General features: G+C 39.1%; 1 protein-coding gene across 1 annotated transcript in view; it reads left to right on the top strand.

Moving 5' to 3' along the window:
• Positions 1-3,343: 3,343 nt before the first annotated feature.
• The window catches only part of BCAR3 (BCAR3 adaptor protein, NSP family member), a 53,367-nt gene continuing 29,932 nt past the window's right edge, over positions 3,344-26,778 (top strand). The window contains exons 1-2 of the mRNA XM_053470118.1: positions 3,344-3,490; positions 13,388-13,716. Coding sequence (XP_053326093.1) covers positions 13,397-13,716 — 320 coding nt within the window. The 5' untranslated portion in view covers positions 3,344-3,490; positions 13,388-13,396. The remainder of the gene's footprint in view (positions 3,491-13,387; positions 13,717-26,778) is intronic.

Raw genomic sequence — 26,778 nt, 5'->3', positions numbered from 1 at the left:
CAAGGCGGGAAAATAATTCTCTTTAAATCCCACTGATGGCACAAACTGACAAGGGAGCTATAAGCGAGAAATCATAAGATCAAAAAATAATGCCTCCTTGCAGGGTGCAGAGTAATGCTGGCTGGAACTCTACTCAAAAATGTAAAAGATGGGAGAAAAAGTCATTCCTCAAAAAAATAAAACGTTAAAAATGGGAAATGAAGCTATTTTTCAGCTTTTTTGCCTCCCTATGTTTTCTCCAGGCACTAAATTAAAATCTGACCCTACCCCCTGCCTCCAAATATTTGCCAAATTGTCTATTTTAGTGATAAAAGAATCTTAACAATATAAGGAAGACATGTAAAAAAGTTGAAAAGCATCTGCGTTAAAAAGAAACAAAACTAAAACAAACAAAAAATGTAATCAAACAGTGCAATAGGAATACATTGTTTCGCACCATTTGTTACACTTTTTATGATGCAACCAGAATCCCTAACAGTTCAGATTATGAGGTCATACAGATGTGAATAGGAGCGTGAGACACAAAAGTAACTGGTGAGAAAAAGGAATTTATGTCCTAAAGGGATACAATTCAACGAAATATTCAACCAATAGCATTTGACCCGTTCACTATATGATGAGCCCCATCAAACTGGCAAAAGCCTTACACCTAAATATGACCTAATTTGTAAGAGCGGTTGGATTAGCAGAAATAACTATTTAACCATTTTTCATTAAAAATGTGTTTGACTATGAATAACTCCCAGCATTTCAAATGGGCAAAGAGGGACAATTTTGTTTTGGGTGTGTGTGTGGCTGGGGGGGGAGACATTGTTTACATTGTTAATGTGACTTAATGGCCAAAAGCGACAGAGATTTGGATCATAAAACTGAAGACTTGGGTGGCTTGTGTTTTAGGGCCTTTAATACATACAAGAGCAGCTCAACCAAGAACAAACCGTAACAATAGCCCGCATCATGATGGGTTTCCAGGCGGGAGCATCATAAGTTTTAGCTCACATGTCCTATTACAGAGTTAAAATCTCCATTGACATACCAGGCTGATCCAGAGGCCTCATGCGCAGGATATAGTTATTATCCAACTAGACACATGTGAGGATGGAGGTCCATGTCTGAACTAACCTTTACAATTGGGGTGAACCAAAAGAGAGCCCCATTAAAAGAGATTTGAGAAAAAGCTCAGCGTGAGCCAAAATCTGCTCCGGAGCGGGACGTACCATAGCGCACACTATTAGTTGTCCGTTCTTGGTTGACTTTTTCATGTTCCTCTGTATGCAGTTTCTACACTCTGGGGTCTCTTGTGGTTCCCTCAAAGTGTAAAGTTGAGTCCAGGCATGGACCTCTTTGCTCACCGAGGCATACCAACTATATCCTACCTTCAACGCCCCAGGAAGGCTGAAATGTTTTGGGTTGTTGGTTGTCTTGGACTGAGGAAACTTGCCTCATGTTTCGGTTCTGGGTTGCCTTGGTGGGCAAGATTGATATTTTGATGAAGATTGTTCTTCATAAATGGCAATGTGAGTTAGAGCTTGGGATGCTCCAAAGTAGGGATGCCCTGTAGGACAGGTAAAATCTCTCTCATATTATGATAGTTTTACTCTATAGCATTTTGCTGGAAATTATAACATTTTATATAATTCCTTAAAAATGTATCTCCAGTCTGCACACAGGAACATGTAATCAACTTTAATCTTATCTGTATTGATAAAAATAAGATACTTGTATGGTTTATCATATTCTCCTTTGTATTTTCTTTTACATTATAGGTATGGTATGCGCCGGATACGTTTTTTAAAGCTATCCACTTGCCGAAATCAATCCCTTCCATTCTTTCTAAACCAAACAGGATAGACACCTGTGGAAAAACTACAGAAGCCCCAAGCGACTTCTGGGGATCTGTTTCAGCAGAGATACCCCAAAACAGGCACGTTACTGTAACACATAAACTGCCAGAGGGGTCAACAGTGCAATTACTGTTTAATTCACCCCTCGGGGGTTCAAACGAAATAAGTTCAGGGAGGTTATGAAGGGGTTAAAGTTCCTTTAAAAATGATGATAGACATTTCTTGGAGTGAGTTACATGGGAACTGAAAAAACAAAAAAATGTTAATGTACGAAGTAGTGTTATTTAATCAGGCGTACGACGTGCCCCTGTACCCTATAACACCTTTAGGCACGTTACTGACAGACATGGATGGACACTGAGGTTGGAGTATGTGATTGCATGATTCATCCCCCCCTAGAGGGCCTTCTATTTGAAGTTGGTATGATCCAGCCTTAAAATGGAAGTCCTTCAGATAAACAACTCATAAACGCTCCTGGCATCGTGGGTCTAAAGACATCCAGCTGGTGCCCTGAGAATCATGCCCTGGAGGCTTATTTACTTAAAAGTTATCTTGCCCAAATGCATTCTGGACCGCACCCAGAACATCACCAAAGGCAATTAACTCTATTGCTTGTCAGCCTGTTGCGCCCTGAATATGGAATAACAGCATTTCCAACCACATCAAAGGGAATATAGCAAAAGCTACTTGGATGGTATACTCAGTGCCAGCCTGGTTACACATAAAGTATCCAATGACGTTATCTGCATGTGGAAATCTTCATTGAAGTGAGTGGTGACTCCCCCAAACTCAAAGGACAGAAGTAGTAGAGGCTAATACAGTGCGGGAATTGAAACATACATGGGACGGGCATAAAGCTACCCCGAATCTAAGGGAAGACCAAAGACTGAATGAGTCTTACAACAGATTTATGGTTCTCATCGGCCATCAAATTCTATGTTTCTAAATCTAAACACAGCTTATGCTTAGAATATATTTAGTGATTTTCAAGTTAGAAGGAATTCTAGAATTTCAGAGTAATGAGAAAAAAAACATTGTCTGGAAACTGTAGCTTTTTTTATTTATAAATACATTTGAGGAACCCAAACACAGGATCCTGGAAATATACATTGAGTCTCTATCAGTAAAGTGGAAAAAGTTACTACTGGATGGTGGTTTCTGGTGAGCAGTGGATCACCTTCTATGGATCATGTAATTGGGGGTCCCAGAGAGGGACTGTCTGACCTAAAGAGGGAGACTTGGCAGAAGTGAGCTGTCTGTTTCCTATGTGTGACCCATGGTGTGTGCACCTTGTATACTCGGTGCCCAGCGGACCTTTCCATCCTGTGCTTACTGAATAGCAGGAAAGCTGATCACAGGCCAGGGGTAGTAAGAGGTCATCGCATGTAAATGAACAGCCCCCGGCAGGGTACGGTCACCAGGCTGAGCCGTGCAGGGGTGTGGCTGCCGCTCGGTATAGCAGTACAGAGCACACTGCTGGAGAAGCCGTGCTGGGTCTGAGAGGAGGCGGCCAGGGGCAGCGCTGCGCACACTGTGGGGTGGGTGAGTCGCGCTGTTTAGTGGGATCGCTGGAAGAGGAAGGAGCTGCCGTGGATGTGCAGGGCACAGCATGCTGTCTGGATAAAGCGCTGTATCCGGGTATCCAGGTAAGGGGAAATCTCCGAGGATGATAGGGATTGGAATGATTTAACCCGATCGATGCCGGAGTGCTGCTAAACTCCCATCGGCGCATTTAGTGCAGTGACTACACATAGACGGCTGAATCGATGCAGTTTGACCCCTGATGAGGCAAATCATTGATCTGCCCCTGATCATCAGCACTATCGAAACGAGGGAGGAGTGCTGCAGAAGCTCTTGGGAAGTTGTCAGCTATGAGTCTGCCTGACCTCCAACATCCAGGATCAGATTGTGGGGACCCTACAGGGCATGTTGTACCCACCCTATGGCTGTGATCATATCTTTAAAGCAGTCTGCCCCAGTCCCAGTGTATTAATGCTTGTAATGGATTTTCACCCAATTAACCCTTACATCTTTAGATGCACCTTATTAGAACAGCAGGTGAGAATAATGAGATACCATGATCACAAACAAAGCCATACAGATGGGAATGTGCAGGGTTTTCGGGGGATCAGTGTGAGCTGGTGGGGCATTAATACGGTGACTGTGCTCTCATTTGTTGGAGATGGCTGGGAAATGTAGGTTAATGAGTGCAAAGAAATGTCAAGAAAGGAATGGAAGAATAGAAATTAGGCCATTGCTGTGATATGTATGGAAATTAGTCTACAGCTCATATGGTTTGCATCTATGTAGTCAGGAAAGGGTTAAAACTATTAAACTGCTGGAGCGGGGGCAACCCCAAATAGAAATGCATTTTCACAAAAGGAAGATGAGATCAGGGGTCACGGTGCGGCACAGAAATCTACGAAAATACGAGAGAAAGTTTTTGGTTACGTGGATCGGTAGACTGGCAACCTGGGCATTGGCATAAAAGCCCTACAAACTTTCTACATTTAAAGGATTTGGGTGCAAAGAACCTGATAAAAGTAATTGCTGGCTCTTTAGGCAGCATTGATGGGCTCTGTTTATGGGTGTTCTGTGTCGCTCGTATCGGTGACTGTTTTGTGTTTCGGCTGAATAAGGTATATTTTGGGTTTGTAAGTGTGTTCTGGGTTTATGAAACCCAGCATTGGGGACATTTGGGTAGGTTTGGTGGCCATTTCTCCAAGTTACCTGCTTCCTTTTCTGTGTGTGCATATGCATGTCATCAAAAGAGTTAATTTAATCTGGGTCTTTTGGATACAAATGAGGTTAAACCAAAAATGTGCATAAAACAAGGCTTTTTGCTAGGAAATGTTCTTTACCTGCCCACTCTATGCACATTGCAGAAGCATTTCTTCCCAGCCCGTCATACACGCTACATTGTACACACATGCATCCTAATCCTATATATGTATAGGCGCAGCATGCAGACCCCAATTCCCCGGGTATTGGAGAAACTCAAGATTTCTTGCTGCGCAGGTTGGCCCTTTTGATGTTGGCCAATTACATGTATTGTATCAGTTATCATATCCCTGGTTTATATTGGGGATAAATGGGCAATGTGTTTATTTGCTGCATTTCCCACATGTCCTGAGATGAAGTTATTTAGGATCCATTCGTGGAGAGGGATCGGTTCACACATCTTGTAGGGCGGTGCATGTGCATGTATGTATTATCTGTCAGTATGCTCTATTAAGGTAGATGGGAGAATGACAGACTTTGCCTTTGCTGTCATTTTCTTGATAATCGGATGATGTTACCTTGTATAATGTATTCTATGGATATGGAATGTGTATGTGGAATGGATGTGTAATTTGGTGAAGTGTACCCACCTACTACAAACACTTTTGTAAACCCCCATTGAAAGTTGACACCAGATTGGGCTGAGTGTGTTTGGAACAGTTATCTTTCCACTTTGTAGGTCTACAGAATTGTTGAAACTACTACAAAGAAAATAGGCAGCACCGTTTGAAGCTGCGATCCTTTGTTCTTTTAACCCTTTTGACTATTAGGGGCTCAATGTATTGTGCAACTCTCAGACTTTTAAAAAGCGTGACATTACCAGCTGAATGTACACTAAAGCAAATCGTACATCTTACTACATTTATCACATCTTGTTACATTTTATTGGTTTCTGCCCAATCCAGCTGCTGCAACATATCCGTAAAATCTGTATGGATTGCATTCTGCGTGCGGCTTACAGGCACCTGCGTTTTCCAGAGCTGGCCTTGAAATACATGTTACGGAGAACACAGAGAGGTGTGTGGGCCAGCCATAGTGGGACCTGAGCCGAGCAAGAGCCCGAGCTGGCAGCCAGAGGGCCACACGTGACACCGAGCCAGAGGCTGCGCTGATCCGAGCTTCTGCGTCTCTCCTAATCTCCCACCAGCGTTCTAGCTGAGTCCTGAACCGACTTGCCCGGTCCTACGCGTACCTGGGAACTGTGAGGCTTTAGATCTGTTACAACGACCTAATTCCGTGATACTTCAGCCTCCAAATGGATGACTTCCTTCTGATGTATTGTCATCAAAGTGGCTGCTTGAATACAGGTCCCTCAAGTTGCTTATATTTTCATGACAATAGGATTTCCGTGAGGGCTGGTATTAGATCTAACTGGTTTATAGCTGTTTGTAGTTGGTTAGCTGAATTAGTTCTGCTTTTCAAGGTTGAAGCCGCCACCTGAATTAGTCTGTGTTTTAAGAATCTGTTCTCTGGCTCAGAAGGACCGGTGCTGTTTGACGGCAGCGCCATCTAACTCAAGGTCTCCGTTCTCCACCATAGTTAAAGCACAGCTATCACAGAAAACTATATGTAGTAATACTTTATCTATCACTGGTAATCACATATGGGTGACTGGTCAACTTTAGGTGAAGAGTTTAGAGGAGAATATGAGTTTAAGATTTTTCCACACTTGGCACTTAGCTTATGAATATGTTTTATGTTTTTGTGTTTGAATATTTCAAATAATGTCACCAGCCTTTCTCGACGGGACCGACAAGCGGTGGGCCAGCCGCATCCAAGCTCTGTGTTTGTGTTGTTAGAAGCGGATCAGGCTGGGGTCCCACAGGTCCTCGTTTTAAGCACGACTGGATGAGCTCTTCCAAGACTCTTCTGACGCCCTCTCGTTGCTGCATTCTGTGGATCGGGAGCGTATCGCTGGTCCCTTCCTCCAGTAAAGAGTTTTACTGGGAGCTGAAATGCCCCTTTGTGCCAGAAATGCATTTGAAGTTCCCGTTCGCTGAGGGTTGTTCGGACCATCTGGCTTATTGTTGGGCTGTTGCTCTGATAGGGGTTTTGAAATGTTTCTCAGTTGGAAGGGGAGACATTTGGAGGAGGCAAACATTCCAATCACACTCACATATTTAGAAAATCCTGAAGTGGTAGGCTGCCTCTGAATGCCTGGGCGACATTGTTTTTTTATTGTTGCAGAGAATGAATGGTTATCTGTGTTCTGCCTTGGCTCACATGAATTGTAACTAGCGCTCCTTTACTGGGAATACCGCAATCCTATTAAAGAGGGGTTACCATAATGTCTGTTTTTTCTGCATCATTACAAAGTGCCTAAGTAATTAATGCTAATGCACCCTTTCCGACAGTTACGAGCTAGGGTGAAAAACGATTTTCATGCTTTTATTTTGATGGAGACCAAGATGTAAGGCCATATAGGCTTTGCCTTCTTTCTGTCCCTGGCAGAAGACCTACAGAGACATTGATCTCCTCCAGAAGTTCATATGAACCTCTGTTACTTTTCACAAAAGTTTCTTCCATTGATAGCCGGACCTCCAGCTCTCTATGATGTAGAAATAAATAACTCAAAAAAAAACTGTTTTATCTTATAAGTAGTCTGCGAAAATGAGAAATCAGAAAACGAGAAGTCATGTATCTGTAAAGGAGATAAAAGTAGACATTACTTGCTACTTATGGCTCAGTTTTAGATCCCTGGATTTGGAGAGAATATGGTACCCTTGGTCATTTTTTTTTCTTTGCTCTAATATTTGCTGATGATTGTAACTGAATGGAACACCTCTTAAAGCCGTGGTACATTTTCCTCAAGCAATTTACTGAGTTCATATAAACGTATATTATGGCAACAATGGGCTGGAGATACCTATAGATGAGTATGGATCAACAAAGGTTCTTGGACCTTTCAAGGTCATGTGCTGACCTGTCAATAATGCCTGTTTATCTGACCTCAGAAACAGAAGCGAGTAGTAGTGTAACCAGCATCTGCTTTTCCTGTCTCTGAGTGGATGGGAGGATCTGAAAGCCTTTGCTTTTAGGTGGAACTAAACAAACAAAATTAAAGGAGCCACAGTTGGTGATCAGGATATGGCAATCAGGGGGACTATCAAGGAAGGAAAAGGAATTTGTACAGTCTCTGGAAATCAGCTTTCTGTAGATAGTTCTTTAAAGATAAAACAAGCTCGGAGTTCCTGCATATCCAAGGAGTTTGTTTACTTTAGAATCCTACCAACTCTATATCTCCGAAATGCCTTATTGCTAGCCATTGTGCTTTTCTTTTCATTTTTGTTCCTTTACACCAAATTGATAAAAGAACATAGAAATTGATGAAAAAAAGACTCTAGTCCGTCAACCTTGCTGTTGATATTATAGTGAATCATAAGGGAGAAATGAGCTGGACTCGTTAACAGGCAAATATTACAGCCCTTCATCACGTTCAACAGAAGATCCACCAGCAGCTCCGACTTTGGTTCTAAGTCTTCGGAGAGTTTAGCAGAACTATATTATGCTTCCAGCAGCTCGGTAGATTCACTGTTTGCAGAATTTATCTCTGGGTCACCTTAGATTTCTTCATTATAGCTAAACGTCAGAAGTTAGTCAGTATAGTCCCAAAAGAAAAAAAGCTTGAGTATATGATGGTCACCGTCAATGAATAATCATATGATGAAATGAAATTTAAATTTTATAATCATATGATGAAATGAAATTTTAATTATATAATCATATGATGAAATTAAATTTTAATTATATAATCATATGATAAAATTAAATTTTAACCAAAAATTGGATTTTGCATCAATATCCTGATAATCTGTATCATTAAACGGCAAATAACTATATCTGTCATATCTTGGACAACAGCCGTGTCATAGACTCTGAGCTGTGTACCACGGGAAAGAAAAACTGGATTTCTCCTGAGTGAGTTTGAAACCTGATTTCTCAGCACAAATTAAATCAGCGGGTGAATTTTCAGATTATTTTGCAGCCTCAATGATTGGGAGCCAGCATTGGGCCATGGATCATACCTATGCCATTGATTTTAAGGATGCCTGTAAGGATCAAACACGTTCTTGTTGTTCTTCACACGTCAGGGAATAAGTGTCAGTGTGCTAGTTGTCACAGTTAATCATGTCCTTTTGCTATGTAGAAAGTTTTCCAGATTCCACCTACCTGTAAAAATTCCGATTGCATTTCCATGTGAGAGACACACAAAAAAGTAACAATACAAGGTACAAAGCAATGTTACTGTGTCCATTTTATTTAGGTTCCCTGTTTATTTGAATTTTATATCCCTATTCCCCGAGACCATGTGACATTATAAAACCCGCAGTAATGTTTTAGAAATGCAAGTCTGGTAGAAAAGTGTTTAAAATGTGAAAGTAAAATTTCAAGGGTAAATGTAAAATATCAATCGTGACAGCTGCACAATTCCATCTTAGCTTTTGGGAACGCACAGCTGCGACGAACAGCGGTTCACGTTCAAAGAGATAGGCGGGAGTCGCTAACTCTCCGAGCATAATCAGAGCATTTAACTCTTACTAACATATTAACTCATTTGGACATATATGATAGTTAAGTGTATACTGTACATACTGTGCCGCATCTTAAATGTACAGCGAGATACTTCTGCCTAAAGAGATGCCGTATACGTGCAGCTTTACCAAGACGGAAAGTGTTAAATTAGCCTGTAATTGTGTAATTGTTTTTCTACCAACTGGGAAAATGTCTCCCTGATGGATCCAAAAAAATGCAAATATTATAGAAATTAGATTATGTGCATTTTTAGGTTCTTGTTGTCTAAATACGTACCGATGATGCAGTATTTAGTAAATTCTCCAATGATCCGTTTCCTTACTTAAATATTAAGACACAGACTGAATCCAGTATATCTTCCATACCTCACAGGTGCAAAAAGGGTTCAAAATAATGTAATTTCTTATGAACTCCGCCCCTTTAAGACCTAATATGGTATGTAAAAGTAGCATTAATTGATATATTCTGTGTTGGTTAATAAGGATTTAAACTTCCCCAGATAGTTTTTCACCCGTTGCCTTTGGGTGGGATTTTCTGGTCAAATGGAGTACTTTGTACAGGTGACATTAATCATTAGACAATGTTGAAGAACCTATGTTGGAAAACTTGGTATTGGGCTACAACTTTGATCATATCATTTTAATGAATGAGAGCAGGAGTAGTTGTGGCACAGCACATTTTCAGTTACCAGTCGTGGACATCGCAGGCTCTTGTAAATAACTCCTATTTACTTTTCCTATGATAGCTTACTTTTAGCATGAACGTCAGACGCAGTTTGATGTCTTTTTTTTGTGTTTTAATTGGTCTCTAGGGCAGATCTGTTCCTTTCAAGATGTAAGTTAAGATAAAAGCAGACAATAGCTCACTAACGCTCTGACATCATTCTCTGGTTTACACGTGTATTAAACAGGAAAGGAATATCGCAGGGCAACAGCCTTCAGCAGATGGTACAAACTGTTTCATGAAGTCTTACCAGGCACCGGCCGGCTCCATGCACCTCCTCACTTATCACATCCAGATACTAAATATTTACACAGTGCAGCCCTGAGAGCTGGGTGTTCTTCTCATTTGTACAACTAGGAAAAACACGTGAACCCCTTATGTTATATAAGCAAATTCAGAGAAAGCCATACTGTACGTTTAGATCGATATGCTTCTTTCTTACTAATACAATATTATAATTATGAGAAAAGATTCTGTTATTTGAAGTGCCAGCATTCAACTTCAGTTGAGTCTCAATTCCACTTACTAGTGAATAGACTTTCTTTCTGTTTTTTGATTTCCTATTCCAATATTTTTTGAACATATGAAAGTCAAGTGTCTTTAGTAACTGCTTCTGTAAACCTTGTTGCAGTTAGCCGAGGGCTCTTAGTATGCTCCTGTTTTATACGTTGGGATGTAATGGAAACCTGGCGCTGTAGCTAGCAAGTTCCATCTTACTGTAAAACATACAATATTCCCAGCTCACATAATGCCCACCCAGTCCATGAAGGTATTGCCCCATTCTCTGATTGTTAGAATGAATATTAGCTCCATCCTTTTCCCAATTAGCTTGTCTGGTCAGAACCTAGATCTTCACATTTAATGTGTCTGCCTGCATATGACTCAATGGTAAATACCACCCACAACTCATTTATTTTACCACACTTTACTTCTAACTACATGTCTTGTCACATTACTTCTTCTATAAAGCATTTTATCGTATATATATATATATATATATATATATATATATGTGGTAGAGGGAGGGCACCAATAGACTTTTGTCCATAGGATGGAAATCCTACCCCTTTCTTTGATCCCATATCTACTTTCCATTCCTGCTCCCAGTATCTTGGGACTGACCATTTGGCATGCTCGGCAAATACTCCAGTGGCAGATTGGGTGCTGTAGTGTGTGTCCTCCAACTTCATATACCCGGCTGCACGCCACATGAGCATAAAAATGTAACATGGAGCCGCGCGTATACAGCCAGCAGAAGCACTAATGCCGTTAGGCAGCCACTGGCATCAAAGTGCCAGGGCTGCATCTTCAGCCCCAGTCCAACCACGCCAGCTTTAGCCAGTGTTATACGTACAGTGAGAAAGACTAATGAGGCGAGTGCTGAAAGCCCAACAAATATCCTCCCCGCGGTTTACGTGTTATACATCGTCCATCACTAGACTTTCTCCAGTAATAACACTACATTTCTGTGCGAACCTACATTTTGAATGGCGAAATAATTCTTATCCGTTGGAGGTTCCAGTGGCATGAGCAGGATTTAACCACATCAAGGCAGAGGTCAGTGGCCGGTAATAAAAGTCATTTGAAAAATAATGAACTGGCGGCGTTCTTTAAGCAAAGCATAGTAATGTCATTGTCTGGTTCCATAGTATGTATAAATGTAGCCACTTTAATATAAATACTTAATCAGTATAATAGGCAGCGATAATAGAGTTCATGGAGACTAATTCCTATTAATAAAAAAAATCCCCAATGTAACATTTTCTGTACATGAAAATTAAACTCCCCAGATGCGAGGCAGAATATATTTAATAAAACAGTGGATTTTGCATCCCATTTCTATTTAACTAGTACATACGTGCATGGTCTATGTTTCCCAGATACGAGCTGCGATGCGATATGTGAAGAATCATTTATAATACTTTACCCCACGTTACTCGGAGCAAATGGGGTGACACAGGAATCAGTCAATATAGTATAGCTGGAATATTCACATGCCACTATAATGTACTAAAGAGGGCGGAATAAATAAGACTGAGCCCGCAGTGTTTAGGGATTAGGGATATAAAGATTAGCAAACATGCATGTGACTGTTATTATAGAATAGGAAATATTTCATGTAAGCTTGGCTTAATCATAGGTTTTATTGTTCAGCTGACTTCATTGAGGGTTTTTTTTATGTTTTTCATCCAAATTCATCTGAGGCTATATTTGTAATACTAATAATGCTTTTTGTACGTGAACATGTCTGCTATGTCCATCCTGGAAATTCGCATTGCTAGTTGCACTGATGTATGATTATTGCACATGCGCCATCCCTGCGATTCACATGGACATTTGCTTTCATGTGTACGGTGGCAGCACTAAAAGTCAGAACAATTATATGGAATAACCAAATGAGAACCGTTGGTAAGGTTCTTAGAACCAGATTAGAACAGATGGTAACCTAGAACATTTATGTCTGCAAAAACACGTGTATTCATATAGCTGAAACTTTTGGAGTTTTCTGATCATTTCACATACTGGAAAGATTACACATGGTATATATGTAACCATGGGTAAGGAATCAAAGAGCGACATACGTTTGTGAGGTTGTCACAGTCTTAGGCATGCCTATATTGGTATAAGTGTATTTAGTTTTGCTTACCATGGTATAGGGTTTTCATTTTATTGGCCATAGTGGTCAGTAATTAGGTAAAGGAACAAAGGACAGGCAAAGTAAGCAATAGTTGTTCATTGTGCAGCCCATTCACTGCCCCAACAATGGCCTGGTAAGACTTCCAAAATAATGACGCTCTACATCCTGGAAATTCTCATTCGCTGAGTGTACAGTTTTTGTTAGTGTTCCCTGTAAGTAAGCATCTGAAGATTTACCAAGAACTGAGTTGTTGTGACATGAAGAAAATACTTTGACATATTAACTGTTTAGTTTCAGTCCAGGAGGAACGTGCCACAGGGGTCTAGTGGGAGCTTCTGCAAGTTGCATTCTTTGGCCTCTTCAGCACAAGAACAGCACCAACGTGATAAGTTATTCAATAAGAGGAATATAGATCCTGCTGACTTAGCAGGTTTCCCCTTCTACTATACGTAATTCGGGGGGGGGGGGAGTTCATTATCACCCAATTAGACACCTAAACATTTCATTTCTTTCTTTATTTTAAAGGCTTAGAGGATAAACAATATATGTCATGTTAATAATTAAATATGGCAGACATTCAAGAAAAGCTAGTTACAAAATACATCTCTAAAAGCATGAAAATATGTGTTAATAGTGACTCAAAATGGAAACTAGCCAAAGTCACCAAAGAGAACTCAGCTCTCCTGAATAGGAAACTCTTGAATGCAGACTCAAACACAAAAAGCCAAAAGACTGTAAGGATAAATGTAATTTCTTTCTTTCACCTGGCTCAGAGTCTGCAGTGCCTCTTGAAAAACCAAGTACTTTGTGTCTTTTCGCACCGTCAGTTATCAAAACTTCTCTGTTCTTTTTCCCTTTTCTTGTACAGAACTGAAGAATGATGGCTGCTGGGAAATTTGCCAGTTTCCATAGAAATGTACAAACGAGCCATCAGTTCCCACTGGCGACTTCAATGGATCTTTTGAGCAGTAAATCCCCCCTTGCTGAGCGGCGCTCCGACTCTTTCCAAGATGTATGTATCCACGGCACTCTACCACGAAAGAAGAAGGACAGGGTCCCCATCAGATCCTGTGACATGTTCAGCCATATGGGAACCTTGCCACACTCCAAGTCACACAGGTTGCCTAACCATTTATTACAGGATATTATAGAAGAGTACCCGCTTCAAGAAAGAAAGCTAGGAATGTTCAGCCCAAGGTAACATGGCAATACGATATTAGCTAATATTACAGAGAAATTGCGTTAATAAATTCAATCTTTACAGCTGTCAATCAAACTATGGCCTGAGACTTACACAAATGAGTATCCAAGTATCTATGCCAACTTCCACTGGGTTGGTAATGTACTGTTGGCCAATACATTAAAGTTAACCGCCATTTTCCTTTGTATGTTATGTTTCTACGCAGTCCTGTTCATTATTTCAGAGGATACGAAATACATCTGTGTTACATAATAGTTTCTTCTTGAAACAATTTATTACCAGTGAGTTTTAAGGGGAAAAAATAGATTTTGTTAAAACAAGCCTAGCCGATGGATAGCTTTCCAGTGGTTTATTAAACTCAAGATGCCGAGATGCTCTGCTTAAATATAAGCGTACACCTTTCGTTTTAGGATGTTTGCTGAGCATCTTGGGCATTATAGTCCTACATCAGCTGGGGAGATACCTGTCGACCAACCCTGTCCAAAAAACTCTTCTCTGTGACTGATATGGAAGTATGCACTTTTGTGTAATTCCTTAAGATGATCATTGTCAACCGTTCTATGAGAAATGGAAGGTGATAGACGTTCTTTCCCTAACTGTAGGGAAAATTCAGTCTGCTCTCTAAAACATGCAAGCAGATAGAGATGATATTATTATTATTTTAGCCAAAGGCGTGTAACACAACTTTAAAATACTTTAGAAATCTTGATCTTGCTTTGCCGGTTTGAACTGACAAATGAAAACCAGAAACGTTTAAGAACTTTGCAACATGCTTTGAAAATACCCATATATAGAGAAGACAATCCTCCTACAGGGGCTCGTGCTAGTTTGTTGTTCTAATAACACATCTATTCATGCCTGGGAGACATGGAAATATGTTTAACTAACTCCTTTGGCTGCTTGACAACGTTTTAGTAATTTGATCTGAAGGGAAATTAACCTTTGTTTATGTGTTTTCTGAACGTCATTCTAATTGAAAATCTATATATTGATCCACCAGCGGGGAAACTAGCATTCTGCCCGCTATACCATCTAGGTGGCTAAGGGAGCAAAGAGCTTAATTTACCCTTAAGAAACGTGCACATAAGAGGGTATATTTGAAGCTGCAGTGTTGAATTTGTTTATTTACGCTAAAGATTTACCAGCCAACATTTCATCTATACAGTGAGGAGGAGAAAGTTCTATAAAATAAATGTAATGAAAGCGTCACTCCAGCCACCAAATGCACTTAAGGCATGAGCGTTCCCTTTAACTTTTCATAGTGTCCTCCTTGAAAATACAGTCCACAGTTCCTTGGTAAGCAATATAGCCATGCAAAAGTAGATAGGCCTTTACTCAATTAGTGCTCCAATAACCACAATTTTCTTGGTGGACCAACCTCCACACGAACCCATAAACGGATGTTGCACCAACACCACTTACAACTAGTGGGTCCACATATTATACACGTTCAAAAACATTTTAACATCTGGATATAGTGGAACAGAATTTCTTTGGTCAAAATCACTAAAACAACAATTATTGTATGCTCCAACAGCATTTATGTACCCCTGAAGAAGCCAGTACCGGCGAAACGCATTACTAAATAAAAAAAAACTTTAATGTCATCATAGCCTTATTGTATTTTATATTATATGCCTATATATATATATATATATATATATATATATATATATATATATATATATATATATATATATATATATATATATTATATAATTTTATTATATTAATTACAATATTATTATTATAAATCTCAATAAATACCACATACAAATTTCACCGATACATTAAAATTGGGGTGAATTCGGAAAATCAGATTGACTGCATTAACATAATTAAAGTAAAAGAATACTTACTTGACTTACTTACTTAGTCAATAATCAAGAAACAGAGATCATCCGCTGATATGATATAAATGCAACAGGTCAAATCTGATACTAAAATAAATTATTATTCGTTTCTATTTTCACAACAGAAAACATGTACCTTATTTGCAGTGAATTCTTTGCGGTGTGAAGCAGACAGTGAGGTAGTGTGGTTTTTACCTGTTCGGTCTAGTTTAAGGATTTATTACGCAGCATAATATGTGACCAGAAGCTTAAAATACCAGATGTTATCAGAAAACAACAACCGGAGTTTATTTAGCAATTCACTATTTCAATTTGGTTAAAGGGATTTGAGATAATCATGTTTAATATTAAAGGTGCTGGAATTTGTAACTCACCTTTATAACTAAATACAACATTAGAGACATAAAACAGAGTATTACTTAATTCCTAAACCCTTCCTAGAAGGAATTATTTAATCAGTTACACTTTTACTTCATTCCTAATTTTGCTGGGAACATGTCATTTTCATGGGACAAGCAAAGCAGGAACTGATAGGTTGTTGCCATAGAAACTGAAACAGCTTGCTAAAAGTTTGTGCGCTGTTTTATGTGACTAAACCTCCAAATGAAAAAATACAATCACTGCTAACTTTTCTTTGCTTACCATACTAGCATACCTGGGAACTTTCTGGTCTTTGCACTGAGACTCCAGATGAAGTGTCACTTCTCGGGGTCTCCGAGTCCCTGCAGAATATCTCCGGGTTGTGGGAGTGGCATGGAGGCATGCCAGACCCTGCCCACTCCCCCTCCTATCTCTTTGGGGTAGTCCCGAACGCAGCGGACCACCCACCAACATCAGTAGACCCGACCACCCTCTAGCTGAAAAGGGAAGGTACGGACCCTGAGTGTTCCCAGGTATGCATACCAGAAACTGCAGCATCTTTAAACTTGTACCTGTTCTCTCAAAACCCCAGTTATGGTATTAAATGAAAAATAATGTTTTTCTTTAGGATAGCCCTGTGATGCTTTCCACATCATATGCTAGAGGACAGTCTGTTACCTACAGCCTTAGCTACCAAAAGATATAGTAGTGGTAAAAAACTGGCATCTTTTAAGTGTTTGTGGTGTGTGCTGTATGTGTTGCAATCCTTTGTACAGCACTGCAGAGAAAGACCTATAAATTCCATACACGATAATAGGATAAGCATTGAATTGAATAGCATTGCTGCAATTAAAGAATTGGCATGCTGGTAAAATGTTGCTGGGTAGTGTTGTGTGTGTGTTAAGGAGATGGCCTGTTGGATAGTGTTGTGAGCCTTGTGGATGTAGTTGGACAGTGATTTGTGAAGAGGGAAGGATAATTAAAAAAAAAAAAATAAAAAAAAAGCAGAGAGACAAGAACGACATAGGGAGTAGTAAGAGAGAAAGAAAAGGAGGGAGAGAGGCAGAAGTAAGAAAAAGGAGCCGAGAGGGAGAGAGAAAAGGAGAGGAGAACGAGTGAAAAATGAGAAGAAACAAATAGAGAGAGTTAAAAGAGAAAACGAACGAGCATGTCATTTTCAAGATGGGCACATACATAACTTACATTTATTAACAACAAGAAACTGTTCTAAATGCTAAACTGTTTGCAATGCATATTCTGACTCTTAAATGGCTGATCAAAGTCCCTTTTTGTATTAGCAAAAAGGGATGGCATTAGCATACTTTTTTAAGTACATGTCCTCTACACTGAAGAGGTTTTCAATTTGTTTTGGCACATTACATGACTTTTTAGGGGGCTCCAAAATGTGCATTACATCAGCACAATGGAAGCTGAACACAGACAATGGGTACTTATGAAATAATCTGGTTACAATGTGTTTTCCCATCTGACATCAGCGGAGGATAAACAAAGGCTGGTATGATTGCAGATGGCACGGCTGAGCGTGGATTATTCAGTGCATAGAACTTGTACAAAGAACAGAACTGGCTAATTGATATAATAATATCTTGTATTTTATTAACTAATTCCAAGTGAAAGATTGTTGATTTATTATATCCAGTTTAATGGTTTGCTTATCTCTGGCACACAGATGGTTCAGTTTGAAAAGTTCCCTTAATTAAGTTTGTGTGCCCTTCTCTTCTGTTTCATTTCGAGTAGTGCCCACGTTGTACAGTTTCTTTTGCCTGTTGTACATTGACTTTCTTTAGGTCAATGTATATAACGAAAACAATGTGTTTTCATAAAATGTTGTTTATTGGAAACTGTTTATTACCCCTGGGATAAATGTGTGTCTCCTGTAGAGACATTCTCAAGCCCTACAGGGTTACCTAACAAGACTTTCATTGACAAGGCGGCCCCTTGTTGCTTTCTCATTAAAGAGACATCCTAGATTAATTTCTTACAATGTATCTCCTGCGGTTCCCAGAGTCTGCTAAGAAAGGAAACATTAGTACAGACATCTTAATAAGAATCATGAAAACTATTTTTTCATATCAGACCAACCTGGCCATTTTCTATTTTGGGATCCTGTTTACATATTCCCTTCCTTGTTAAATGACCCTTGATCAGGGGTGGCGCCGGCCATTGAGGCAGTGACTGATTCATCTAAAGGGTCCCCCTTAACCCAGGGCTTGATGGGCTGCAGGAGCCGAACAGAAAATGAAAAAGCCAGTAACTGCAGCAATATTTCCTCTGAGCTCCTACATCCAGCCAGCAAATAGAGCCAGCTGCTGGATATAAGAACTTCTGCACACACAAATAAGCTCTGTTTAAGTGAACCCCTTCTGTTAATACTTACACACTGCCACACATTTTTACACACACTCTGACATTTGCACAAACCTATATACTCACGCTAACACACATACACAATCATGGTCACACACACATACACATCTTGGAAGGGGTGGCAGGGGTTGCTGCCATGAGCTATTGCTTATACAGATTGGCTGCCACTCATCTGTTCATAAAAGTGATGATCTTTTTCTTGCTTATCCCCAAACATCCTTGACTTAACTCTGGGTCGCAATGTCTCCTCAGTGCAGTGATCTATGACTTTTCATTGATGAGCACATAACAAGGACATCTGTGTTCAACCACGCTATGTCTGGACATGGCACAGTTAATGATTTAAATAGAACTAATTCATGTGTCAGAGAAAAGAGGATCTTCAGGCTTACTAAGAATCACATTTATTCATTAAAATAGAACAGTCTCAAAAGGGTATTTTTGATTCACATTAATCTTTCATTAAAAGAGAAGTTACACTGTTACAAATTAAAATAAGGAAGCATTATATATTCGATAGAAAACGCTATATGTACACTTATGTACTCATGTATATAATATGGGGGCAGCATTACAATGTCCTGTATTCATGCTCTGTATAACTGTTCCTATATATATATATATATATATATATATATATATATATATATATATATATATATATATATATCTATATAAAGGAACAGTTATGTATGTGTGTATATATATATATATATGTATATATGTGTGTAACAGTCTGTATATGTATTTATATATATGTATATTATGTTAAATAAAGTAAAATAATTCCAAATTAACAACACAAAAAGCACAACTTTTTGATACCATGGTTTTGATAAATTAATTTGGCTGCAGTCAAAAATCTGAAGGTTGCCTTTTAATCCACAGAAAGAACATTTAAGTATTTTTGTCCAGAGACCATTAATCGGTTAGATTGGTTCTTTTTCCTTCCAAGATGAAAACATCACTTAATCATCCACATTATGGAGTAGAACAAGGTCTGATTATGTCATCGTGTTTTGTAAGATGATTTTATTAGATTTTGTTTTATGATGCTCAGGTTTCATTTGACATAATTATGCTTTATTTATTATTAATTATGTAATATAATTATATCTTCATTATCTTAGATTGCAATGAAAGACCCAGCAAAATATCATTAGGGCAGAACATTCTTCTACTTGGTTATTAAGCAACTATTGATATTGTGCCAAGATCTCGTTCACCTATTATCTCTTATAAAGAAGTTACCATACATGACAGGCTATATTTTAAAAAAATGGCTTAATTTAATCTAAACGAAACCTTTCTACTGATTAAACCATGTTGTAGAGTTATGTAATATCAGCTACATTAGTCCTCCTTGCCATCAAACTAAGAGAAAGATAAAGAAGACCGCCCTGAACCAACATTATTTTACCTATCCCACTCACCATTGTTTTATCAATCATAGGTGAAGCAGAGGATGATAAATACTAATACCTTCCGAGAAATATGAAATGTACGTGAGTCATGAGCTTATAGGCAAGTGGAATGCAGCATTTCCCAAGAAATATGTTCATGAGAGCTTATCCGTCGAGATGTCGAAATTCACATGAGCATGTTGCATATCATTTCAGCAATGTAGGCATTCACCTTCGGAGAGGGAGTATATTTGTACAGGGGAGTCTGAGCCGTTACATAGCAGGTCAGACCTGTCATATAGTAGACTAGATCCTTTGGAATTCCAGATGTTTGATTAGTTTGATTTCTGTGATCATTCCATGGTTCGTACTCACAAGAGGAGATTGTACAGATCAACTTGACATCTTACTGCCGGCAAACCACAGTGTTCATACAAACATAGCATGAGTTATCCCAATGAAACATTTTCTTTTTATAATTTGAGTTCCAATCTCTGATCTCTTCCTAGGGCAAGTAGTGGTTACCCAGCTGTTGATCAACTGTAGCCCCCATAATGTTGGCCAGCACTGGTTGTGCTACAATACGATATACAAAAATCATTTGATCCCTTCCAGGCCAGGAGATTGTCAAAAAGGCAGGCAACCTTGGAGACAATATCAACAATCTTGCCTCCCTAGTCATTCTCAAGTGGTCCAAGAGCTAGATCACTTAACCCGTTCTACCATTCTGCCTTCTTTATAGTCTTGTCACCCATTTCTTATATACCCAAGTGCTTTTGCTTTTTAACATTTTGTGTCGTTTTATTTCTACGTAAAACCCCCAGCCTTTTTTTATTTTGTGTCCCAGTGTACTACAAATTATATGTAATGCGTTTTAATTATTTGTCTCCATCTTGGAGGCACTTAGCAGACAGAATCTGGCGAGCTGACATGGCTACGCAAATTCATTTATGTCACTTGAAGTCATTAGGGGCTCGTTCTACCAAATAACCCTTAAATTATTTTATGGTACCCCTGCTGGTTTATGGCTGCTCACTAAAGTAATCTCGTAAAATATCTTGCAGCCAATCAGAGAAATGTGGTGTTGCAGACCAACATTAGCCAGATCCATTAAATGTTTCTTCACCACACACCTTCATCAGGACACCATGGTACTGTGACTGTTCTTCACACCCTTACTAAGATACAGCTAGATCTTTTATAGTAAAGGCCAGTTTTCCAACATGTTACAGCAAATGGTTTATTTCCCATACAGAAGGACCTATTTGGGTTACAGAAATCTTATGGGATCCCCAGTTATTTTTGTGAAAGCTTATATAGAGAAATTGCATTTTGCATGGGCATCTGTTTGCCTGTTACGGCACGTTTTGGTTTATTATATTTTTGGACCTCTGCTTTGAGTAATACGATTAGCTGGCTTTGATCAGCATCAGAAGAAATGTACTTGCAGCCAGCGGTGCTAGGATCATTTGTCTTAGACACAGCTTGATGTATGGATGATATATTATTAGATAAATAATTTAAAAAAACATATTGACTAATGAGGACCGCGATCATGTAAAGAAAACAGAATGCAACAGCAGCGAAGAATTATTGGTCAATATAGCAATCTTATTTCTACCTGCTGTAAAAACCTTATAATGATGGCACATGTACAAGAACCCGGGGCTAGGGCATTTTAAGAAAGTGTCAAAAGTCCTGTGTATTGACTTATTTATTTATGATGCTGTGCTTCAAGTGAAAATTCAGGAGCTACAGTCATCCATCAGAAATCAGACAGGCGGATTAGTTCCTCAGGCAAAATATACCAGGAAAGTGGTTGAAGCAAGCCTGAAGTGACCCAAGGGTCATACTAAGAGCACCATTGACCTTTGAACCGTGTCTCCTATTTGTTTTATGTGTATCATGTCTAAAACTGTTTTACCCACCATTTAAGATCAGAGAGTACAAGGTTTTGCAATAGGTCTGGCGCCTGTGAACAGAAGGTTTCCTCGTCTGTGGGTTGGCACCTCTGCCTTGTGTCTACTGTTAACCAAGGCAGCCACTTTCTGGTTGATTTCCATCATAAGGTTTCCAGCTGGTTTCTGGACAACTTAAACAGGTTTGTCAGCTGAGAAGGACTGGGTTGTACTTTATACCACCTCAAGTACCCGACATAGTCAAGCTCTTTGCCTAACACCGGAATAGTGATACAAGTATCTGAAATATGTTTCCACCCATGCAAAGAATACATTACGTTTCATCAAAAGAGGCAACTGGCCCAGCAGAATTCAGTAACTGAGAATGCGGAGTTGTGCAGCCACATTTTGATGCCTGGCAGTTGTGGAATTACAGGCGTAAAGCAACAAATGCAGATTCTCTTTAACAGCTGGAAGGGACTAGAACTGTTCATGTAGATTTATGAGAGTGTTGGTAATGAACATAGCATAGTACAGGGAAACACAGAATAATCACAATATAAATTGCAATAGTGCAACAATTCTATACTTCAAATTAGCTGCTTTTATCTTTTGGTGGTCTGTTTGTTTTGACCGATGATCTAGTAATTGAAAGGTATTATGATGGGCAAAATAATAATTTTAATTTTTATATTTTATGCCCCAATAGACAAATTATATTTCAAAACCTGTTTATTTTTGCTTTAAACAACACTGCTTTTATTTACCGTATTAAATTACAATATAAAAATCACTTTTTTAAGTTTAATCCTAATAAATGATTTCATTTTATAAATGTGGTCACCGTATACTGGAGCACACAAACACCGGGGATTACGTAGCCTTTGCTCTGTTGTTTCTGGAGTGTTAAAGCTAGCAACTTCATCCTTTCAGTTCTTTGTGAAGCAGAGCTGGATTATAGTCATGGATGTCAATAAACCTAATGCTTTTGTAGTCTAGTCAGGGACAGAAAAAATTTGTGTCCGGACCAGTGGATGTGAAAAAAGATCCCGTGTGACTTCCTTGGGAGTCCCCTTGGAAACAAAGAGAACTAATGCATCTTCCTAGAGCTGCCATTGTTCTAGACTGACAAAGTGTTAAGTCCTTCCATAGAACTTTACATTGATACAGACATTGTAACCTGGTGCTTCTCCCCTCCCACTGTTCCTTTATCTCTTATGGGTTATATTTCACGAAGAGGAAAGCTTATCATGACTTCAAACCATGTCTGGGCATGAGAAATGCACTATAACATTCACTTTACAAAGTGTGAGATGTGTATTAAAGTTACGACAACTATCTAAACACAGCCTTCTTAGCTACTGTGTGGTTGGCTCATGTCTAACTGTTTATGGATACATTTGTCTAACATGTTTATTCTTCAAGCATGTCAGCTATTAAAAAATATTACCGGTATAGGAACAATATAATGCCTTAGTTACCCTGGATGTGAATGAATGCGATGTTACCGCACTGGACTATATGGATTATATGTGTTTTCTGTGTGGAGACCTCGTTTATCTACTTCTTATTGTGTGGGGTATATGAATGAATGCGATGTTACCACACTGGACTATATGGATTATATATGTTTTCTGTGTGGAGACCTCGTATATATAGTTCTTATTGTGTGGGGTATATGCAGTAAGTTGCCAGTTATGCTCATTCCACTGACATAACTGAACCCAACTGTGGGGGCTCAGCACAACCTCCATAGTGGAAATGGGCCAGTTGGAGAGATGAGAGGTGTCCCAGTCGAATCCCATTGAGCAGTGGCACAGGGGAAAGGCAGATTACCCATTGAGTGGGTGATAGAAGCTCCAGGCTCCCACTCGCTTCAAACTGGTGCACATAGTTGAACACTAATGGGCAGTAGACTACAGCTCTGGACCTGACACTTCTTGTAAACTGTGCATTTTTCATTTCACACTACTGATGTATTAATATGTTTTAACAATTTGTAAATTCAATGTTACAGCCTGAATGTGTACATATAATGTATGTTCATAATGCAAGTGGAAATCCCTCACTTTCTTTGCTAATCATAAAGATACAAACATGTTGCCATTAAAGAGAAAAATATTACCTTTAAAAAAATACCCTAGATATTAATACAAAAAATCTTTAGTAGCCAGTTTACCTTTTTCATACTCCTTAGTATCATTTTGAAAACATGTCAGGTTAAGTGAGCATATGTTATTATTACGGTGATAAGGTCCCACTCCCAGCTTTCAACCAAGAGGTCTTCTGAGGTGGTGCCAGGAGAAAGATGAATTGTATTGTAAGTAAACTTTAACAATTAGTTTCAGATGATCAGATTCCAGGCTGTTGACCAGCTGGCCTGGTGTTTGGCGAAGCATATTTTTCAAAAGTTGGAACAATATTTCAGTGCTTTTGTTATGGATGAAAAAGACAAGTATTTTTCTGTTACCTGTAACCTTTTGATATTTATTTTAATTAATAAGAAATGTATTAAATCTGTTGGGTGTCAGATTTTAAAGAATTCACTGTTGTAAAGTTGAGTATCCAGGGCCGGCCTAAGGCAAAATGCCGCCCCCCGCCCCTTATCTACCCTTCCTCTCCCTCCGTCCCTGCCGCCCCCCCATTATCTACCCTCCCCCCTTGTACTTACCTTTCAACAGTCCTGCGGCGAGTCTTCCTGTTCGGTCTCTTCCGGCACTCAGCATTACAAGCCGGCACCGAGACCGAACAGGGAGACTCGCCGCAGAGGAGAGAGAGAGAGAGGGGCGCCGAGCGGGTATTGACCACTCGGCGCCCCTTTCTCTCTCTTTCGCTTTAAAAAAAAAAGGGCTTGGGGCGGCCGCCCCTTCAAAAGTGCTGCCTGGAGCGGTTGCCCCACTCGGGTCCATTGTCGGGCCGGCCCTGTGAGTATCCATAGGCTCCATTTCTAGGAGACTGTGGCAGTCTGCGGCATGTACCATAAACCATTGAATAAGGAATCCAGGGTGATATGGGGGGTCCCAGGACCCACTCCTGCCTCTACCATTGTGAGTTGATTGTGACAGTGAAATCTTCAGCTTACTGTTCTGGCATCTAAAATGTTAAAATTGAAAATACAAAATATCTATTAAATGATTACGCTCAACAAAAATGTATTTTTTTTTTCTGGAAACAATACTAATGTCCTTGGTTTTTATTGTTATGTCTTCATAGCGAGATATTTAGTGTTTCAACTTGGTTTGTTGGAAACATTTTTTTGCAGCTCGATAAGAAACTGGGATTTTTTTCCAATTTTAAATAGAGTTTGTACACATTACTGATAGTATTAATTCCGTAAACTCCTACTCTGTCTACAGTACATTCATTTCTATATTAAGTAAATATTACAATAAAGATACACGTTTGCTTAGATTGATGTAGAATATAATTTGTTGCACAAGAATATAATGTGGAAGGGGGGGCCAGGATTCAGTTTCACAACATTCTCCAACCCTATTTGAAAGGAAACTGATGACTGAGAATGTGAAGGAGGTAAGAAATGACTGAAATGCTTCGCTCCTTGAGACTCCAGTAAAAATTCTTTCTTTTGAGCCACGGATCATTAATTTGCACCCCAAGGCCAATAACTACCAACAAGTACATTTTTGTAACAGAATAGAACACATCTTTCTGTTTACTGCTGGTTTAAAGGTGCTTTTCCATCTACTCTGCAGAATGTAACACTTTTTAAGTGCTATTGACTATGTGCAAGAGGTTTACACATGATGCCTACTAATTTCAGTAAATACAGCCAGGAGAGGAGGAAAAGACAGGAGTCTCCAATATCTAAACAGTGCATGCGCCAATATGCGGTATGCAGAATGGACTCAAAAAATGCATTCAAATGAACGTACAATTTGTAGGACTAGACTGCTGCCTTAACAGAGTTAACATACACCCCTAAGTCTCTAATGCTAAGATTCTTTATTATCAGGCACCATAATGCAAGGAGGACCATAAAATATGTTATAGGTGTGGGCACTGTCAAATTCAAGGGACCTAAGGAGCTTGAAGAGCTATTTAAACAGGCCACAGATGAACAAACTCGTGCTGGGAGCCTGTACTAATATGTCCAACCTCACTTTCATCATGTGTAATGGCGGGTTGGCCTACGGTTTCATTTATGGATTTATTTTACTGATTTATTTTTCTTTTCCCATTACTCTGAATACAACCTCTAAAATATTACAGAAAATAAAAGAAAGTTCCAGGGACATTCTTACTTTTATGCTAGCACTGACAGAGAATCTTCTCTTTGGACTATACCATAATTACATATTACACAATGTCAGCCCAACAAGACATTTTGTATGGATCTCTAGCTAACCAGAGTTGGTTGCCTAACCCTTTCAGTTTGGTTTATGGTATTCTTCTTCCTTTTTTTTTATACTAATGTCTTACCCACAACAAGCCTTTGTATTTACCCAAAATGTTGTTTTGTGTTTTTTGTCTAAATTACCTTATTGAGTAAAAAAAAAAGAAATTGGGGTCAGAACTATTGTGCGATCAGACTGCAGAGACCTCTAGTGGTCAACTATAACAGGATTATCTGAAAAGGCTTTCCAGCTTTCAGAATAGCGTTACTGATGCTTAAAGAGTGGAAGGGTTTAAAAGGTCCCATGACATCAAATCATACTTTCACCATAATGTTGTAGTTGTTTTGACAATTTGAAATATCCCATGTAATGCTTTGTATAAACTGTTAAAACTAAATTCTGGTGTCTATGTTATTTGCCTTTCCCCAGTAAGATCAATCATCTGATTTTTCAATTAAAACTTTGTATTCACTTTACTATACTACTATAATATTTTGTTTCATTGCGTAATAAACCCAGAACCCATCTTTTAAATCTATAATTAATGCAACCTTGGAAATATTCTTCATATGCCTCAGAACAACATATATATATATATATATATATATACCAGTTTTGAAATATATAGATGCAGTAATATAGAAATCAAATTCTATATGAGGCGATGTTCTTTCTATAGGCACATGACCTGTTCCATATTCAGAGTGTGAGCTCTGCAGGACACAGACCTCTTATCCCAATGCTTCTATATGGCATACCTGTTTTACCACTTTAACAATTATTTCATAAAGCTTGTGAAGT

Source organism: Spea bombifrons, chromosome 6 (genome assembly GCF_027358695.1).
Source record: "Spea bombifrons isolate aSpeBom1 chromosome 6, aSpeBom1.2.pri, whole genome shotgun sequence".
Classification (NCBI taxonomy): domain Eukaryota; kingdom Metazoa; phylum Chordata; class Amphibia; order Anura; family Pelobatidae; genus Spea; species Spea bombifrons.
This window is presented reverse-complemented; position numbering and strand designations above follow the sequence as displayed.